This window comes from Mya arenaria, chromosome 6 (genome assembly GCF_026914265.1).
Source record: "Mya arenaria isolate MELC-2E11 chromosome 6, ASM2691426v1".
NCBI lineage: Eukaryota > Metazoa > Mollusca > Bivalvia > Myida > Myidae > Mya > Mya arenaria.
In genome coordinates, this window is record NC_069127.1 from 67,377,527 (window position 1) to 67,398,194 (window position 20,668).

The following is a 20,668-nucleotide window of genomic DNA, read 5'->3' on the forward strand; positions in this document are numbered from 1 at the left end:
TGACATAATTATTGTGTGCTCCTTATCTTACTCGATTAACTAAAAGAAAATAATCAAACGCGATACGCACTTCCGCTTGTTTTGGTAACAAATGTCAACAATCTCGACACTTTGGTTTATTTTTTTAGATTCGAGGTAAAAATAATTGTAAAATATAACAACAATGACACGTTTTTTTTTCTTTTTGATAAAAAAAGTCATGTTAAAATTTTCCTGACTTAATGTTGTGGTTGCAATTTTTGATAAAAAAAAGTCATGTTAAAATTTTCCTGACTTAATGTTGTGGTTGCAAAACTTTCAATTTAACAGCTCATTTAAAGTGTAATTAGTCATTTAGTGCAAAGAAGTAGATGCCTATGTCAATAAGTTAAGGAATGCATGCAACCGTTTAAGTAATCTTCCTACAAAGCCATGGTCCGACCAATTGTAGAAAATGCCTCTACTGTCTTGGACCCTTACAAACAGGCCGTTGTTAAACCTATTTTGAACAATCTTTACTCGTTAAGAACTCCAGGATGTGTCTCCAAAGACAATCAAAGACCTCAACTGGGTGACTCCTGAATAGTCCAAATAATTGTATCTTAACAGATTTTTTTTACGATTTTTGACATGGAAAATCCTTCTGAATACAATTTCAATATTTTTCAAAACCCACCCGGTTTTCGCATAAAGCCATTTAGACATCAGGGAATGGAAGAATCCCGTATAACACGTCTATTATTTTAGACTAGACTCCTGAACAGTGACATAAACACAACTGTCTAAATATAATGTACAAGATCCATGAAGACCTTTTAAACATCAACACTGACAGTTAACCACGCATAGGCAACTCACGCACCAGAGTCCATCAAAGTCTGTACCAGGAGTGTATCACTGACCAGACATTGGCCAGCACCTTCTTTCCAAGAACTGTGAATGACTGGAACCTCATGCCAACTAGATTGGTATCAGCTAAGTTCCTACGCAGGATACCTTCAAGGCTCTCTTGATTGAGCCACCTTCATACGCCAGTGATACACAGATTTGTATCTAATTTTATGAGTATTAAATTTTTTGCGACATCACGTTTCCCACCACCACACAGTCTTGTTGAGATAAGTACATACACCCTATCAAGAGCCCAGAGTGAGCTCAGTACATGGAAGAAGAAGAAATCCTTTTACGAATTTTGGTATTGGCGCAGTGATTTAAATGCAGCCATTAAAGCTAATTTGTATTTAAAGTTGATATTGATAGTTGACCCTTTGGCTTAATGTCTCCTCAGGAAAAATCATAAAAATTAATATCGAAATCTAATATACCGCATGAAAAGGTTGGTAGGTGCTAGTCAAAGCATTCCTATTATGAGGTTCACCTACATTGTACATGGTGAACAATGAAGACAGTCATGTTAAAAATGATACTTTATTATTTGCTGTGTTAATATATATTTACATGTATGTGTATTGGAAAATGATTATGTTTATAAAATGGAAAAATAAGCTTAAATAATTCTTGATTTTGCAGTTGATAGTCTAAATGTTATAATGTTTTCCCTGAACCTATTGTGGCTATGTGCAGTGTCAGCCCCAGTGTCAGTTGCATGCTGTAGGAACTAAACAAAAAATATTATTTTGAGATAGGACATAATGCCATATCACCAAGCAGGGAAAAATCACCTTGAATTCCAATCTATCTCCCGGTTGTCAAGCAGGGGATGAGTATTCCCCCGTAATTATTTGTGGTTGGGAAAAATGTAGACACGATTGCTTTGAACAATACATTTTCATACAACACAAATACTTAATGCCTTGCTTTTCAGTTAAAAAATCTGCTAGTTTAAATAAAATAGTTCAGCGTGATTTATAACAATAACTCTCCAGTTGTGGGCACAATCCCCTGGTTTTCTGAGCAAAATGCCCTACAAAGCCTTCTAAAATATGGCTTGTTTGAGATTTTGATGCATTTGTTAGATGTGTTAAAAATCCCCTGGGCTCACAAATGTCATATCCGCTGGTTTCTGACCAAAATGCGCTGGGGAGGTCTTCAGAAATATGTCATGTATCATAGGGCAATATAAAGCTGAATACATCCCAAGCATTTTTTCCCATGTAAGGTTGGTCTGAAAAGGGACATATTCCTTATCCTTTTCACAAGTTTATTCGTATCACAACTATTGAATAATCCAATATGACAAAAATATTCCAACTTACACTGCCAAGCACACAATTATTTTGCAAAATAGAGATACAGATATACGTTAAGTTGTCATTATCCTTGCTGAAAGTCAGTTGAATAAAAATTCTAAATTCAAATTTATCTCAAGGATGATTGGCAGTTTAGCTTTTGTAACCACTGTGAGACTCATCAAGGAACAAGCAAATGGTCTGAGATGTGTTTTCATCAGATCACTTTTCAATGATTATGGACACTCTATTGCAACAGTTAAACACCTCTCTCCCTACCAAATTATGCTTACTTGCTTGCCGACCAGTAAATTACTGAAATGATTCCTGGCCTTTAAATCTGCATGAAATGTACCACATTCAGGACGTACCTGTGCAAAACAATTCTTTTTGTACATAAGTCAGCATTCTTTCGTTTGGGATTTTTCCGAATCAAACATGTGTTCTTCTAGAAATTGACTCAGTTGAATCGGTGACCAAACCAATTACCATACTGAGTCTCCTGTCCATATAATGCACCAGTCAATTGTAACCATAACCCCCCCCCCCCCCCCCCCCCCCCCCAGGTCCGGGGAATAGCGGGCACTTTGACTTTCGGTCCAGCCAAGCCCGGGCAAATTCCCTGCCCTGTGGGGACGAACTGCTGGTAAAAGCCACCTGGAAAGTAAAAACACGGCCCATTTCCCTGGCTATCCACGGTATACACCCGGACCTGGGGGGGCCGTGGTAACAATTGACTGGTGCATTAAGGTTCACAATTCAAATTCTTTATACATTATGCTAAAAAAACAGTTTTACAATAGATATCTATAATTTGTGTTAATTATGTGCAAAAGACATCAATGAAACAAAAGATATGTCAATCTGAAAATCACATTTCTATTTCTGTTCCAGTTACACTTTAGACCAAATATTCACTATTTTTCACTAGTAATGAAAGGTCATACCTGTATATTTTTGTTGATGTCAGATTTTCTTTATATTTCTTCATTGACCTGTTTAATTTCAGGAGCAGACATGTCTGACCTGTTTCGCTGTGCGGGGGACATAATCTTCGATGACTTCCAACCCCTACCTGGTCAAATCAGCAATGTTCAGCTGAAAAAGTTTGCTGAGACCAGCAATTTTCTCCAACTTACAGTACCTCTCACACCACAGCAGCCTTACTTCTGTGCAAAAATTCAAGCTCTTGGTAAGAATTTTTCTGCTCTATAAATAGAACAAATAAATCTCTGCGTTGAAGGTTCGAGTCACTATTTTGCTCATTTTTTATCAATTATATCTTTTTTAAACAAATCGTTGAAATGACATTCACTGTTACTTTGTGTACTATTTACAAAATTTGTGATGTTGGTTCCTCCTATGTTCTATTTTAAAAAGGAATGAAATCAAGATGAATGCAGACTTATAATTGTGCTGCATATACATATATACATTTGTTGTTGTTGTTATTATCAGGTCAAAACAGCAAGGTCACTTTTGGCATTGCTGGCCCAGATATCGATTCAGAAAGCCACCCAGGTCAATGGAACCATACAGTCGGGTACAACATCAACACAGGGCGATGTTTCTCTTCTCATCTCAACTATGCAAACACCAAAGGACAAAAATGTGTCATGGGTGTGTACATTTATTCTGTTTGTAAGGTTGACATTATTGGTCTACACTCTGGTTTATTGAGTGAAGTAAATTGATGTCAATGTCATTGTCAAATCTGGCTTTTTAAATCTGAACATCATTTTGTGCATTATGTAGAAGATATTTGTTTCAGTTCTTCAGTGTAAGATGGAAAAAAAATAATCATCAAGTGATCACATAAAGCAATATTTAAAAAAAAATTGCACAGCCACGAGAGAAGATATAATTTTATATGATCACAAGTGAACTGTTTTTCAATTATTCACCAAAATTAATGACTTTTCTCTTTTACTTATATTAAATATAAGAGAAAAAGGTTATAAAATTGTGGTTAATTGGGAAATTCTTATGTCGTTTTGATGACATTACTTGACCCGGCATAGTGAACGCTACATTACAGTTATTAACCAGCATGGGAATCAAAATCTATAAGGGCAGTGAAAATAACAAAATTACAATGCATCGTAAATAATAGTAGTGAAAATAACATGATATTCATAAAAAAGCATAAAATAATGTGAAAAATTCTTGTGGTATAGGTGTCGGCCACACACTCATGAGGTCTTAGTTTGATCCCCACTACTGACACATGTTCTCTTGAGTGACCTCTCAAAATAGCCACAAGAAATGGTCTCTACCCAGGATATAGACTTGAGCTTCTGACATCTTCTAGCTGTCTTTACAATCAAGCTAAAATAAATTAGAACAAACCTTAACTATGTAAAGGCAAGTTGAAAAATAAAAGTTAATGTTTTAGGATTTAATAATTGTGTTTTTGATGTAGGCTGATGTCTATTCATGTTGTTTATATTTCAAGGTGATGAATTTGGAGTTCTGGTGACCCACTTTGGTGATGAAATGTCCACAGTGACTTTCCTTAAAAATAGAATACCAGTCGCAACAAGGTAGAAATATTGTGGATTTTTCCATGACGATCATTGTATCAAACCATATTTGGTTGTTTTAAAACCAAATGTTGCATTTGTTCTCCTGAATTGTCTGGTAAATGTTAAATATGTCAGTTTGATTAACTCATCAATTTGTTGAAAAATATAGTTCAGGCATAGCCTTGTTGTTGCTGTCACCATCAACAAGTTGTTACAACTTTAACCATGGCCCATAGCCTTGTTGTTGCTGTCACCATCAATAAGTTGTTACAACTTTAACCATGGCCCATAGCCTTGTTGTTGCTGTCACCATCAACAAGTTGTTACAACTTTAACCATGGCCGTATTTGAAAACAGTTCAAGATATTCAAATGAAACTTGGTAATCATGTTAACAGAGAAAATACACACATGTATAACAAGGCCCATACCTCTGCCCTAAATATTTGTTGAGTTATGCCCCTTGTTTGAATGAAAAAACAAACAAACATACAAGCATTGGCATTTCCCCTATCCATGTTTGATGAAAAGGATATTAAGAACATACGGAATAAAATATGCATGTATTCCTCATGTTTGATTTTGTTTTAGTTATTTATTTTCTGTTGCAGGTATATATTTGAGAAGGACCATTGTAAATTTCTGCCCACAATATGCCTCGAAAATGGACCAGTTGATCTGGCTGTGTCCTGGCCTATGGCTGTTCTCAACATTCCTGAATTTACTGAGGTAGGACTTCAATGGTTGGCTGCATATTATTTAATTGATCTTGTGAAATATCTTTGTAGCTCAGCTATTTTGCAAAGAAAAAAAGTCCAGTTATTTTTATTGCTTCTACGGAAAAGAAAGAAGATATTCAAATGAGCCTTAGTACAAAATATTGCAAGAGACAAATTTTCCCATATACAGCAAGGCCCATATTTATTGTTGACTCATATGCCCCTTTTTGATTGAAAAACAAGAGACATGCATTGGCGATTGCGCCATTCAGCACTCTTGAGAGGTTTATATACAGTTGAACCTTGTTGGCTTGAACTCCCAAGGACCAATGAAAATACCTTGAGCCTCTTGAAAAACAGGGCCTTACATTCAGTTTGCACCAACGGGGAAATTGGGCCAAACAAGTTTTAGCCAAGTGAGTTTGAGCCAATGAGGATTGACTGTACTAATTTTTGTATAGCTTTATTGTGAAAACAGCAGCCATATATTGATATGATTTCACTCTGATGTTTGTTTTCTGGATATAAATCAACGAGTTTGTTAGTTCAACCCATACCAATACAATTTCTCATGGCTGCTGAAAAGGACACCAATTCTTATTTCTAGCCATGGAACCAGACTTGAGGATAATCATTATTAGCTCATATCCATCCTTGTAAATCAAAGTCATGTCAGTAACAAAATTACTGGTACATTATATAGAAAACATACTACAGTGGACCTGCGAAAAATAATTATATCCGGTATATTTGTCATTAAGAGATATTTTTCAGACAAACATGTTGAACTGGATCAAGGATTCCGGGGCAGAATATGATGCCCTTGATAACGTGTTCCACTACGATAAAACCCTACCAGAGGTTATACTGCAGAGCCCTACCCCCCTACGGCAAGGTATAGTTATGTTCTTTCATCATGGCTTAGTTTATACACAGATGTATCATGAATGACTTCGCAATCATGAAATAATGTTATTACATATTTATCATATATAACTAGTGTAATAACTTTTGACATCACCTGACTTCGTTAATAATTAGCATTAAAAAGTCTTTATGTATTGTATTGAACTCTTTAAATCATCAAAGAAGCACTGGATATTTATGATATAAATATAATTTCACATTCATGTTGAAATTCTGTATTGAAGGACTGCTCATGTAATATATACAATGTACCTGTAGCACAAAATGTTAATGTACATTGTAGGTGATAGAATATGTAATTTATTTCACAGTATGCAGTCAATGTATATGCAAATAGCACTACATACATTATAGGATTTCAGTACTAGTAATAGTTACTGCTCTTGCTACTCGAGTAGTGAAGTTATAAATGAGCACGAAGCACAGGTTGTAAATTTTTTAGCAAAAAGCTTGTGGCAGAATTTCATAATGTTTTGTATTATGTTTTCAATTACTAGTGTGAGTATAAGTGAATAGCATTATTATTTATCTGCATATTATTAATTGCACTGTAAAAGCTCTGCATGCTGTCTACAGTTCTGATATGAGAATTAATGAATAAATGAAAACAAAAGAAAACCACTCAAATGTTTCACATACTCCATTATGGGTATTTTGATCTGGTTTCATTTATAATCCCTTTGCAAATATTATATCTCTTTTCTCAGACCTTGTCCACTATGAAGTTGTCCTACGGGAGGCTATGGAAGGGGAGAGTCCAGCTGTTGGCATAGCAACATGCAGCCCCCTATGGCCGACACCCACCAGTGTTCTACTGCGAGACTTCTTCAAATGGAAGGCTGATGGTGTTGGTATGCTCACTCTGTATATTTATGTACAAGTGTATGTTATTAATTAAAAATCAGTCAACCTTCTAGAAAAGTATGTTATTAATAATTTAATGATGTTATTAACAAATTAACCAGTCATTTTCTAGAAAATTGTCCTCAATTTTATTTTCCTTGGGGTTCTGATTGAGATTTTAAATTAGTTTAACAACGTGTTATTATTTACTAACTATATCTATTATTTACCTACACAATGATATTTTCTTTTCAGTTAATTTAGTAATTAGTAATTGACAGCTACCATAGGTAATATTAGCTGTGCTTATTTCCATTCCGAAAGCATCATACAATGAGCTTCAAAAACAAAGGGAGTTAATTATGAATCTCTTATGGTTTGAACATTCAATTTTTGATGCTGCTTCATTTTAAGTATGCCCTGAAATTTATATCTGGTTTATATTATTTTTTTGTATCTTAATAGAGCTTCTATGAATAACTCTTGAGTCCAGTGAAGAACTATACCACATCAAAACCACGACCTCTGGGTTGAGAGGTGGAAACCTTTACAACTACCGTAGATAACTCTCACCCTTTATTTTAAGTATATGAACCCATATAGATTAGTGTGTGAATATGAATATTAAGATATAATCAATTTGTCATTTAAACCCTAACAAAATCATAATGTAACAAATTACCAAAATGTACACATTTTTCCAGAGTTGAAATCCTTCGAGGGCCAGCGCATTGGTTTCGGTATCCACTACAATCCTGATGAAATTAACAAGTCAGACTTTGATGACAAGAAACAGCAGCTGGTTCTGTGTTTCGTTACCATGGATATGCAGATTATATTCTTCCGAATGATGCTGCAACCATCTGGCGGGTTTTATCCCCTTATTGTGCTTACTAGAGGGGGTAAGAGGAATAATTTTAGATGATATGTTGAAGGGCATTTTGGGTCTAACTGTCTAATCATAAGTTTGATATCAATAAAATTAACATTGATATAGATAAACTTACCATTGATATCGATAAACTTAACATTGATATCAATAAACTTTACATTGATATTGATAAACTTAACATTGATATCAATAAACTAAACATTGATATCAATAAACTTAACATTGATATTGATTAGCTCAACAATGATATCAATAAACATAACATTGATATAATTTGATAAACTTATCATTGATACTGATAAACTTTACATTGATATTTTAAACTAAACATTGATATCAATAAACTAAACATTGATATCAATAAACTAAACATTGATATCAGTAAACTAAACATTGATATCGATAAACTTAACACTGATATTGATAAACTTAACATTTTTATGTGAAATTGATTTAGATGGTGTCTTGGTTTGACAAGGGGGAAACAATTTCATTCAACAGTTTTGAAATTGATTGATTGTCAGATCAGATGAATTGTTCTTGTGTTTAGTCATACTGCATTATATCTTGTATCTTTTACTTAATTAGAATGTAATTATGTTAAGAACCAGTAAGCTTAACTATAATGATAAGGTCAGTATAAATCAGGCAGGCCATTTCATTTTCAATTTTCCACTCATACCAGCTTCCAAGGTAGAGATCGATGTACAGCTAAATCGTGATCTGGGTCTTCCCGAGACAAAGGAGCTATTGGACGGGATTTTTCGTGAGAAGGCAACAGCGGCACTCGCTGTTTTAGAAGCTGATGCCAGAACAAGGGGTGAATATGTTAACACACTTATATAGTTATTTATCTTGATAATGCTTACATTCATCATATTTAAACACCAGGATGTTACACAGAAAAATAACACTTTTAGAGACCTATGTCCTTAAAGATCCATGTGTGCATGCCAAGGTTAAGGTCACACTTAAAGCTACACTCTCACAGTTTGAACGTTTTGGCAATTTTTTGTCTTGAAACGAGCCATTTTTTGCGTAAATGCATGTAAACCAGTTATATAAGACTGCTGACAAAAACTTAGATCGCAGATTTTTATATTTAAGTTAAAAAATTGAGGTAACGGTTTAGGCCATAAAACATTATTTTTTTAACGGAAATATGAAAATCTACAATCACTGTCAAATATTATTGTGCTGAGAAGGCGGATCCGGTTCAACTCCAGCAATCTCCAGGATTTTTTTTAACCATAGAGCATCTGGTACTTTGCAGAACCAATGAAACTGCCTCATTAATTATTCATGAAGACGAGATTTTTCTAGCTAAATTGCCCACAGTACACAACGAAGCATAGCATGTATCGTACAGTGTGTATCGGGGGTATCCGACAATGCCTGTATGCCTATCCATTCCATCTATCATTCCATTAGCACAAATTGTACAGCTGGTTTTCGTTGTATGTAGTGTGGCAAGTAAATAAGTTCCATTATTACATATATATTTAACTATTCCAGAGTTGAATACATCGATGTTCCATAAGTCAGCAGACATCGATGTTGAGATTGAAGATTCTCGATGTATTGTTGGACTTCAGGCAGACAAAAAACGAATACATGGAATCCAGTTTACCAAGTCACTGAATGAAGAGAGTCCATTTTTTGCAATAGAAATAATAAAACTCAGTAAGATACAGCTACTTGTTTATATTTAAGGTAACGTCATAGCCTTGGTGTCGTTGTCAACAGCGGCGGTGTTGATGTTGTTGTGCAAGGACTTTTACCTTGGGAAAAACTTTTAAAACTATATTCATATGAAACTGTAACTAGTAACAATGCTCACATTATCAGCATGGCTCATAACTCAGGCTTGATTAATTGTTGAGTTATGCCCCTTTTTCAACCTCAAAAACAAATGTGTTGTACATAAGCCTTTACATTAAACATTTTTCACAAACCAGTAAAGCTTAATAAAAACCAAACAGAAGGTAAGCATTATGGGTTCATAAGCCCTCTTCTCTATTCACAGATGAGGATTCAGTGATTGGTATAGGTATCGGAACATCACAGTTTAGTCTAAGCAAACACCCGGGTCGATGTCCAAACTCCTGCGGCTACATCTCGCGGGATGGGAAAACATACACCAACACATTAAATGCAGATAACAGAATGTTACCTGTGCCTTTTGCAGAAGGTATGTGTATGATCGTACTTGTAATTCTTTCACATTTTAAACTCTCTTATGTTTGTTTTTTTCAACAAGCTCTTGTTCTTTTGTATTTTACTGAAATATTATATTCACATATCATAATACAGTTGAACACCGTTAATCCAAAATTGTAGGGACCCAACAAATTACTTCGGAATAGCGGTGTTTCGGATTAATAATTTTCCGCAAATGACAGCGTTAGCGAATTATAGATGACGTGAAATGCTAAGTTATGAAAATTGCAATGTCGGTTTGAGTTATTTTTCGTATACAAAAATATTTGTTGATTAAGTGTTTAATGATTAATCAATAATTCGTTATTATAATTCTTATAATAATTATAAAACAACATAAAACATTTAAAACCAAATGACAGCACATGTATGCATTCGAAACATAGCACTGTTTATAAAAAACATGTTTAAATAGCACTGAACTTACATGTTGTTTACTCAGTATCGTTGGGTCTATTTTTAAAGAATGATGTAATGTCTCGCTGAACCCTGTTGATTCCGTTGATGTGTTTCTTAGTCACATTTCCGTCAAGTTTGTCAATGAAATCGTAGAATTCGCTTCCATCTGTCTGCTGCTCCAAATATCATCTCATTCTGGTGATGAAGGATGTCGCTTGGTGGTTGGATATGGGATCTTCGGTATCGATGTTTGTAACATACACGTGCTCATGTCATTTTTTAACAATCACTAATTGTGCTCCATTGTCACCTCAGGCCGATGCCCGGGTGCATTCGCAGTATGGTGTAAAAAACTATGACATGCTCAGGTTCGAAATAAGAATTGATTAATAGGTGTGAAATACCAAATCAGGACCGTAATTTTTACTTTGGAATAGCGATTATTTCGGAATAGCGATTTCGAATTAAAGACCAAAAATTAAGTTAAACAAAGGAGTAAAATTGGGACAGAAAAATAATTTCGAAATAGCGATAATTTCAGATAAACGGTATTCGGAATAGGGATGTTCAACTGTATCTATAATTATTTTTCAGAACTCTGGAACCTTTTTTTGTTTCAAAAATTTCTTTTTATGAAGTCATAGCATTAACATATAGTAAAACATTTCAAAAACATATACAGTCGAACTCCGTTGTCTTGAACTCCCAAGGACCAGCGAATATACCTCGAGCCTCGAAAAATTGGAGCCAAGCGGAAATATTTACGCTCCCCATAATGTATTCGGTCCTAAATGTTCACTTTGAGCCAAGCGAGTTCGAGCCAACGGGGTTTGACTGTATGTTAATTGGTTTTATTTTTAACTCCTTATTTTTCAAAGAAAGAAATATCTAGTTATTACCTCATTGTAGTGCAGTACTTAAATTCGGTCCAAGCTGAAAAATTGATCCAGATATTCACAAGATTTTGCTACATGTACTTACAATACACACATGTGTAACAAGGGCCGTAACTCTGCCTTTCATTATTGTTGAGATACATACTTAACGATAAAGACAGACGAGCATTTTCATTTGCTTCCCAACACTTTTGTGAGTATTACACATTATTTGTGACAATTTTTATTTTATTTGTAGGTGATACTGTAGGAGTAGAAGTTCTCTTTGTGAATCATCGATCAAGTCAGAAACATCTTGTGGTGCTCTTCCACAAAAACGGCAGCCCTGTCGATACTGTGTACATGTCCGCAGAGAATCTTCACGAGCTCTACCCTACTCTGTCCCTTAGCGGGAATGGTTACGAGGTCAAACTAAACGTGTTCTGGCAGAATCGCATTGCTCAAGCACCTCCATTACTTGTTGTAAGTGGTTGATAGACTGGTAAAGGAGCCATTTTTTCACGAACCATAGAAGCAATTTCATATCTAGGAAATATTTTCAGCACTTAAGTTGTACTGGGAAAAGATCTGTCGTAGGACTCTTGATGAAAAAGACCACTTGATTTCAAAGAATAAACTCATGTTCTGTCCTGCATCACTTGTCATTGAATTATAAGTATCTCTCACATGAACATGGTTATATTGAAAACTCCAACAGTTCACATGCAGAAGCTGGTTATGAGGGTTGCCCAGTTACCGGTGACACAGCGTGCCTGAGGGTCAGATTTTTTCAACTGCCCTACGTACATGTGAACAATATTTTTCTTGCATACCTTAAATCTTAATTTGAGTTTAATTTTGACGGTGTAAGTCATGTTTTTAGATATTCCTCCAAATGGCGCATGAATTTTTTTATATTGACTGCAATGTCATAACACAGTAATTTGACTAATGCTATTTCTAAAATTAATGTGTAAATTTGCTTTAGTTTATCTTTAGTATAGAGTATAATACCATTTTTATCCTAATATTTTGATGTTTTTTTCTGCCATTGACGAGCTGATTGAATTTTTAATTTTCCCTTTGGCATTTTTAGCTGTCGTAGGCTTATTATGAAGACATAATACATACTTAGTAAATTAGTTCATGTATGGTATATCTTTCAGTTTTTCATTTTACACATATGTTTATTCATATCAGTGACTCGAGTCTACATGTGTCATGTTTATTTGAAAATTGCAAAAAATGGTGTTGTTAATAGTGAAAATAAGGTGAAAGCTCATTATATGTAATTCTCCAAAATTATAGCCCGTTAAATAACTGCTTTTACATTAATAATTTAATATACGTGCATATTTTTTTCAGAGCAAGCTGAGTCACTGGTGTCTTCCTAGTGACTCAATGGTAGATGAAGACAACAACATTGTTACAGTACCCGAACACCAGTTTTCCTTCTTTATACAGAGCCCAAAGCCCTTCAATGAATGTAAGTGCATTTATATATAGGATCTGTCTTGAGTCATCTTGTGATACACATAATTAGTTAACTTGTCCAGGAAATGTGTAAAATAAATACTAAGATGATATCAAGTAAGACTCACAATATAAGCAGTAAAATACTAATAAAAATTGTTTTCTTTTAAATGGTGATGTCACGTTTGACGTTGTCATAAATAAACATCTCAGGAAAATCAAGAGCAAAAATATGGGTTTCTCTCTCATGATTAAGATGAAAATTGAACTACTTCCCTTTTATCATGAACACAAAGTGAGAAATAAACATGAATTGCTGTTATATTACCACTTCAGCAATTATTTCTTCCTATTAAATTTATTACAAATATGTAGAGTGATATATTTTCTAACCAAAAGAAAACGCATAAAGTTACATTACGCATTAGTAATATAAAATACATTTCCCATGGTCATATTAAACTGAAACAAGGTGTAAAATGTGATAAAGGCTTGTCTTGTATGTTAAAGAACAAAAAGAAAGATGGATACGTTAAACTACCATGCAAAGGACATTTAAGAATGGTTGTTAGAAGAAATATGAACATGTGTATGAAGCAGTTTAATAAATGGCAGTGCATTGCTATTTAATTACAATAACCCAGGCAGTAAATTATAATCTTTGGGCTTCAGCCCTGAGCTCTGGGCTCCATTTTAATAAAGATCTTAAATTTCAGGGGTAACCTTGTTTTTGGCCTAAACTGCGTTTCAATGAATATATTGTAAGGACATTTATCACATAGATTCTGCCGGTAACTTTTCAGTTGTACTTGCATGCTCATAATTAGCATAAGGTTTATAACTAAGATATCTTACTGAAACATCCATGATAATCAGCCTGCCGTGCTATTGTTAATCATTGGCAGTGCACAGCCATGTATTGATCGAAAATTAATGATGGTTTGATACTCCCCTACTCCTTATTAATTGTATGGTTGTAGATATGGTAACCTTGTTTTTATTTCAGATTTCAACCATTATGAAATTAATTGGCTGGACAAAATACAGGAAGGTGCCAAGGTTATAGCCCCAATTGTTGCTTTGGCTGGGGCATCAAATTTCCCCAAAACACCAGATAGTGCTTCACACTTACGCATCGACGTTCTTCGCTTCACACCAGTTGCTGAACGTAAGAGCGTGCATTATTATGTATTTTTATTACTTATACAAATCATAGCCACTTACTGAGATCTTATAGTTAGCTGACAAATGTAATTTATAATAATTTCTTTATCTGATTCTTAGTTTTTTTTTATTTACGGTACTTGGATATCATTGATATTGACACAATGGGCGAGGTGACGCAGAGGTTTTAAGTTTGATCCCCAACAGGGATAATTTATTGTCACCTCTCATCCGAACTTGTTTTTACACAGAACACAGACTTAAGGAGAAAAGGAGACTGACTTAAGGGTTGAGTTTCAATTACATATACATGTAGTGCTCAGCTTTCTTCACAATCTTTTGATTTACATTTTCTCAATCTTTTTGCTAAACACAGTGGCATCCAGCATGAAAGTCGGGGACAAACTGGGCTGGGGGATGCTGATTCCAGAGAGCCAGAGAGATCTCAGTGAACGACTTGTTGTCTGCTACCTCACAGTAAACCGCAACATTGCCCTCACTCGTGTTTTGTTTGAGCCTCCAGGCGGATTTTTCCCATGTGTAGTACTGCCACAAGGAGGTAATATTTAGTTTTTATGCATTTCCCCTTCTCAAAAAAGTATCATAAATGCACATTAAAAGCCCATTTAATCTGCATAAAATGCAGCGTATTGGCACCATATTTGAAGCGTATTTTTCTCACCAAGTGAATTAAAAACTAGAAAGAAGTGCACTTTTTTTGTGACTGAAACGCATTTATTCTGCACTAGAAGTGTATTTATTTCGGACTCAAAGCGCATTCATACACTTAAGCACATTTTTTCTGCGTAAACTATCACATTTATTTCTGCTTAAAACCGTTGTTTTTTTTTCTTTTTGGCTTTAGAAGAGCTGTCATAATGAATGTTGGTATTACTCATGAAACTTAGTATGTGTAGCAAGGCCTTTCACACTTGATCAAACTTTTGAATATAGATAGATGGCAATGTTAAGTTGTGGACCTTGCAAGAATTATAGTCTGGTGCACTTTGTTGCAAAGTTATCTCCCCTTTTCAAGTTTTGAAAAATCGATAGATAGAAATGTGAAGTCATATTCAACACAGGAGTTTTCATTCTTGAACACTTTCTTGCAAAATAATCTGCTCTTGAACTTTGATTTTCTTCAAAAAAAGTTTTGTCTGAGGCGACTCAGAAAGTACAGGAAGAATGTGAATAAGGCTTTGAATACTGAGAGATGGTTATGGGAAGTTGTACATGTGAAGTGTAGAAAGAGTCACTTTTGGACACATCCTTTTGAACTTTGTAATGAAGATCAAACTTAATATTTTAACAGTTTGTATATCATGAAAAAAGAATGCCTTTTTTAAGATAAATTTGTCAAATTACCTTAAAGAATCTTATTTCGTTTTTTCTTACCTTGCAGTGAACAAAGTCAAGCTTGATTTCTCTGCTTTGAGAATCACAGAACATCCCCTTACAGACAGCTACATTGAACAAGTGCTCAATGAAGCTTATGAGTTGTATGACCAAGAACTTGAGTGTATACGTGCTGGAAAAGACATTGATACACTGGGAATAGACAACAGCTCATTGTTCAAGCCAGTTCCTAGTGAAATAGTGGAAAATAGTAAAAAATCAGAATCAGATCCATCAAAGCCCAAAACAAATGGAGGCGGGGATGCAATGTACCGGGCGGTGGTTCAGGCAAGAGCTGTCGACGGTGTCCATAAAGCTGTAAAAACATTTAAGCAAGGTCCCGAAGGTTCAAAAGCTTGTGCCATTTTGTGATGTTGGAATTACAATATTTGCTTTAGATAAACAGCACCTCATTTAAATATATGATGAGTTTATCATTATAAGCTTAGCTAAATTACAATTTGGAAAACATTTCCTACATGAAAATTATCAATAAAATTGAACCTTTTACCAATCGCTAAGCAATAATTGATAAATGTGAACTTCTGCAAATGGTTGTAATGTATATTCCTTTAACAATTCCGCTTGTACAAAGTTCAGAATGTCCAAAGATCTAATCTGTGATATTTTGTTGTGTAATATAATTATGTGTTAATTTATTTTGATAAAAAAATCTAATTTTAATGATTTTTTGTAATCACACATTTGTATGATAGTTATGATCAGCTGAAGTGTCATTTCCTTTTCACATTCTATTTTAATATTGTGTTAACATGCATAATGCTGTTTTATGTCATTATGATCTACTGAAAAGTATCACTAGCAGATCAAAGGAGGGATGCATCTTGCGTGCACCCCCCTAAAATCATCCAAGTTAACTTTTTATTTCAACATAGGAGAAAAAGTAATAAGATACATCTCAAATGAACAATATTTTATCAGGAATTGTTAGAATGTTTTGGGAAAGTACCCTCAAATCCCCGGCCAAAGACTTTAAACCAAATAAATTTCGATTCTAAGGGAGGGGCGCAAGTCTAAAGGTATGCCCCTAAGTTATGCCCGTCTTATATCAAATCCTGGAACCGCCCCTGCTAATTCTTACAACATTTTCTATAGTAGGCAGTGAAATAATAACAATTGTTATAACTACAATGTTTAACCTTCCAATGAAATCATGGAAAATTGTTATCATTAATATTGTTATTAATTGTACATCATAATATAATGCAAATGATAAAATAACATGTTTGAAATTAACTTGTGTACTATATATACTATTATTTATTTAATGCTAAGAAAGAAAATTACCAGTGTGTACTGTTATGTTTTTGTCTACCTTTTTTTTTAGAAAACAAGTCCCAAACGCTAATAGGAGTTTTCAAACTAAGAGTTAGATCAATATTTTTTTGTTCACATTGATATTATTTAGTATAACGGTTTGTATTAAATGGTATACATATATATGTCATTTATAAATGTTTGTATGAATGAACATTTGGGCAATAAAAAACAGAAACCAAAAAAAAAAGAAAAACTCAACATTCTAGTGTTATGAGCATAAAAAACATTTCAACAACTGAAGTACCTTTTTTCAAGAAAGCTACAGTATGGTTTGAGAAAAATAAAACAGAAACTATTCTAGAGTTTTTTGTTCTTGTTTTTTAAAGATGCCATTTTTGTGATTTCAACTGTTCTTTTGTGTCATTCTAATCATTGCTCAATTGCTTCTTCCAAGATATTTTTAATGTCAATTTTATAGTATGTATGTATTAAACAGTATTACTTATAGCATTCAGAAACATTTTCTCATGACCTTCTAGTAAGCTATTTTCATTTTTCATGAGCAACTTTATATTACACTCAGATTTCATTTGTTCAACTTATTCAGCTTAATATGTGATGTGATTCCCTAAGAACAAATGAAGAAGATTGAAAAAAGCACAAAAGAAGAAGTTCATGTAGTTTGTCTTTGCTGTGCAAGATGGACATTGTTTGTTTGTTCATTTGTAGTATAAGAATGGTAGAACTTTATTCATTCATTAAACAACTGACCAGATTGTGTGTGTTTATGAATTTAGGATGGCATGCAAGCAAATTCTATGAAGCACCATCAATAATATTACATACATTGTGGTAGACGCAATAAATCATCTCAATGTCCCCACATCATGGCACATAGATGTTTATTTTGCACACTTTAAACACAGTATTTGCATTGTATATTCCAATTTCTCAAAGTCAATTAAGTTATCATTAGAAGTGAACTTCAAGGGTTTAAATTGGATATGTATAGTTTGATTGTATAGAAAGTATTCTGTATGTTCGTAATTACATAGAAAAGTCAATATTTTATGACAATCATAAATTTTAACTGTCTCAACTTCATATGTAAGTATTTTAGAAACCTTTTTTCTTGCATCATTTATATTCATGTGTGGTGAAAGAATCGATTATTTGGATGTTGAGTAATAGAATGTTACTTAAGTTCAAAGGCCGTCTAAGGTCATTTTAAAAACAAAAATGGATGAACAGTAGAGATATTGTTTAGGATGTTTTTTTTTATTTATATTGTGCAATGCTATACAGTAGTTTAAAAAAATGTTGAACAATCGGACTTCCGATTTATATTAATGTACACTGCATTTCTGAGATTATATTTCATAAATTTATAAATTCATAATTTTATAATGACATAAATTATTTTATGGTTAGTAAGAAACCTTTGCCATGTATACCTACCTGTTATTGATTAATAAAACTTCCAATACCTAACAATTTGTTTTGCCAAAACATCAGACATCATGTAAATGGATGTGTTTAGTACTTATCACGAAGAAAGTGGTTTATCATGTCTTGTTTAGGAATCTAAAAAGGTGATCTTGAAAACAGTTATACAGATTTTCAAAACACTGATCCAGTTCACGACACTCCCTGTTAAAGGCCTAGTTTAAGGAATGTTTGGCATGACAATCCCCTGCTGTGCATCTCCTGCTAATTGCACTGAAGTCACAGTAGGGGCCAATTTCCTGTTTATTTGTTTATTGTCTCAGAGCCATTTAGGGTCCTTTTCTATAATAAAACCTCCAAAAATGCATAGCAGGATATTCCGATCGGAGATCTGATAAGACAATTAGGCAATTAGATTAAGATCAATACACAGAGGTTGTGTGCAATACACGTTTTTTTGTCTGTTTTTTTTTTTGGGGGGGGGGGGGATAGAAGGAAGGATATAGAAGGATTAAACTAGGCCTTTAAGTATATACATACTTAGTCGTGAATTCTTAAGAGTGTGTAACCTCGACTCAAGTTGAGATTGTACATTTGAGATGTCAGACAGCTATAGAGACCACATACTATTTTTCGATAAAAAAAATATCCACACCCTGTCGCTGCAGCATGTGTGCATTTAGTGAAATAGCCAATACTGTGGAATACTATATAGGTTGTTTTGGGACAAAGTATCATCTCCAGAGCCCGTTTTAATAAAGGTTGTAAGGCTTAAGAACGTAACTTTCTAGGCGTTTTGGCGTAAACTGCGTTTCAATAAACTTATAGTAAGGACATCTATGGTATAGATTATACCCATACGTTTACTGTTGAATCCAAGCACTCTTAAGCAGCGTGAGGTTTACGACTAAGATATCTTTTTGAAACGGATCCCTGATTCATGCCAAATATTACAAAGTTTAAACCTTAAAGATGCTTTAATCGGCTTGGGAATGGCGGTGTCGAATGATTACATCGAACGTCAATGAATATATTTAATATTTTACCAAAATTACTGACAAATAAAACAGTTTACAAATACACATTGTTTAATAAAACATCTTTATCTTAAGAATATCCGGAAACATCGGTGCTATGTCTGATATTGTTTTCCATATTTTCCAATTTTCTATAACTTGGTCTTCCCTTCCTTTATGACTTTTGCGTATAAAGCATTCTGATCAAAGCTTACGCTCTTCACTCCATTCATGCTTGTTTTCACGTCCCCATTTTCAGGCATTATGTGCACTGTTTCGTTGTCAAAAGCAATAGTCTCCTCACTTGTCTCGCTTGCAAAACTGTCGTTCGGCATTCTTGAAAACTCACCATTATTTTCTGAGTAAATACCTTGGTCCTTGGTTACATGTTCGTTTGTGTAGCTTTCAAACTGCAGACGACCTACAGTACTCTCTTTAGGCGCTTTAATGTTTGTTCCCAAATCTGGCTGAAACAAATCCGCGGGAAACATTGTTGCTTCTCTTGGAGTGGACACCGCATTGCTACACTGTATACTTTCTGTGTCTTCCAGATCTTGTGGAAAAGAGTAAAATATGTTCGTATTTCTGATGGAATCTCTACGTACAGCCTCTTTTCTTTTGATTCTGAAATAATTGAGTCCTTATTCTTAAATAAAGCTTAACAATTAAGTTATGAATTAAAAACGAAAATTTAAAACTTCAGCCATTTTCGTCAACATATTTGAAGGAATGGAATCGAGAATTATCACATACCTGACACATAGACACAACATTGCGATAGCAACAAGAATAAGGATGATTAAAACCACAGCGACGGTTATTCCAATAATAAGTCCCTCCTTGTTTCCTCCATTGGTATCTGAAGGGAAAACAGATACACCTTAATATATTGTATCTCTATTGGCATTTAGGACTAAACAATAAACACCAACAACAAGCAACATCAGTATACACTATAGGCCATTCCTAAACTAGATAATAAAAACTACAGAGACAATTAAGTCCTCAGTCAAAACTTAAGACTGTATGTACTTATGAGTGAAACGTTTGAATGGGTATTACCTTTCGTAGCAATAGTCGTTGTTTCATCTGCTCCGTTTGTTGAAACAAAGTGCGTCGACCTACTTTCAGAAGACATATCAGATGAGGCAGAACTAGTTGATGTCTGCAGTGTGTTTGTGGATGAAATTATTTTAAGAGAATTGTCCTTATCGCTAACTCTTGCAGTGAAACTTGGAATCGCACTGGTAAATGTTTGTATTGTTGAAGTATGTGCCAAGGCACTGTCTGATGTTTGTTCTATATGTGGTTTAGAATATGTATGTG

At 34.2% G+C, this 20,668-nt stretch overlaps 1 protein-coding gene across 1 annotated transcript; it reads left to right on the forward strand.

The window, feature by feature from the left end:
• Positions 1-65: 65 nt before the first annotated feature.
• LOC128238637 (uncharacterized) lies at positions 66-18,346 on the forward strand. The gene is made up of 16 exons (XM_052954755.1): positions 66-135; positions 3,178-3,360; positions 3,627-3,788; positions 4,624-4,711; positions 5,304-5,421; positions 6,186-6,306; positions 7,046-7,189; positions 7,886-8,083; positions 8,759-8,893; positions 9,589-9,756; positions 10,100-10,264; positions 11,827-12,050; positions 12,933-13,053; positions 14,047-14,208; positions 14,581-14,763; positions 15,607-18,346. The coding sequence occupies exons 2-16, from the start codon at positions 3,186-3,188 to the stop codon at positions 15,969-15,971; spliced, it is 2,529 nt and encodes an 842-aa protein (XP_052810715.1). The 5' UTR covers positions 66-135; positions 3,178-3,185; the 3' UTR covers positions 15,972-18,346.
• Positions 18,347-20,668: the final 2,322 nt, after the last annotated feature.

Excerpts from the sequence above, each read along its gene's own strand:
- LOC128238637 (XM_052954755.1), top strand. The coding sequence starts at position 3,186 with ATGTCTGACCTGTTTCGCTGTGCGGGGGACATAATCTTCGATGACTTC. Across the intron at positions 8,084-8,758 it reads TATTGTGCTTACTAGAGGGG|CTTCCAAGGTAGAGATCGAT; the intron begins GTAAGAGGAATA and ends CACTCATACCAG. Across the intron at positions 13,054-14,046 it reads CCCAAAGCCCTTCAATGAAT|ATTTCAACCATTATGAAATT; the intron begins GTAAGTGCATTT and ends TTTTTATTTCAG.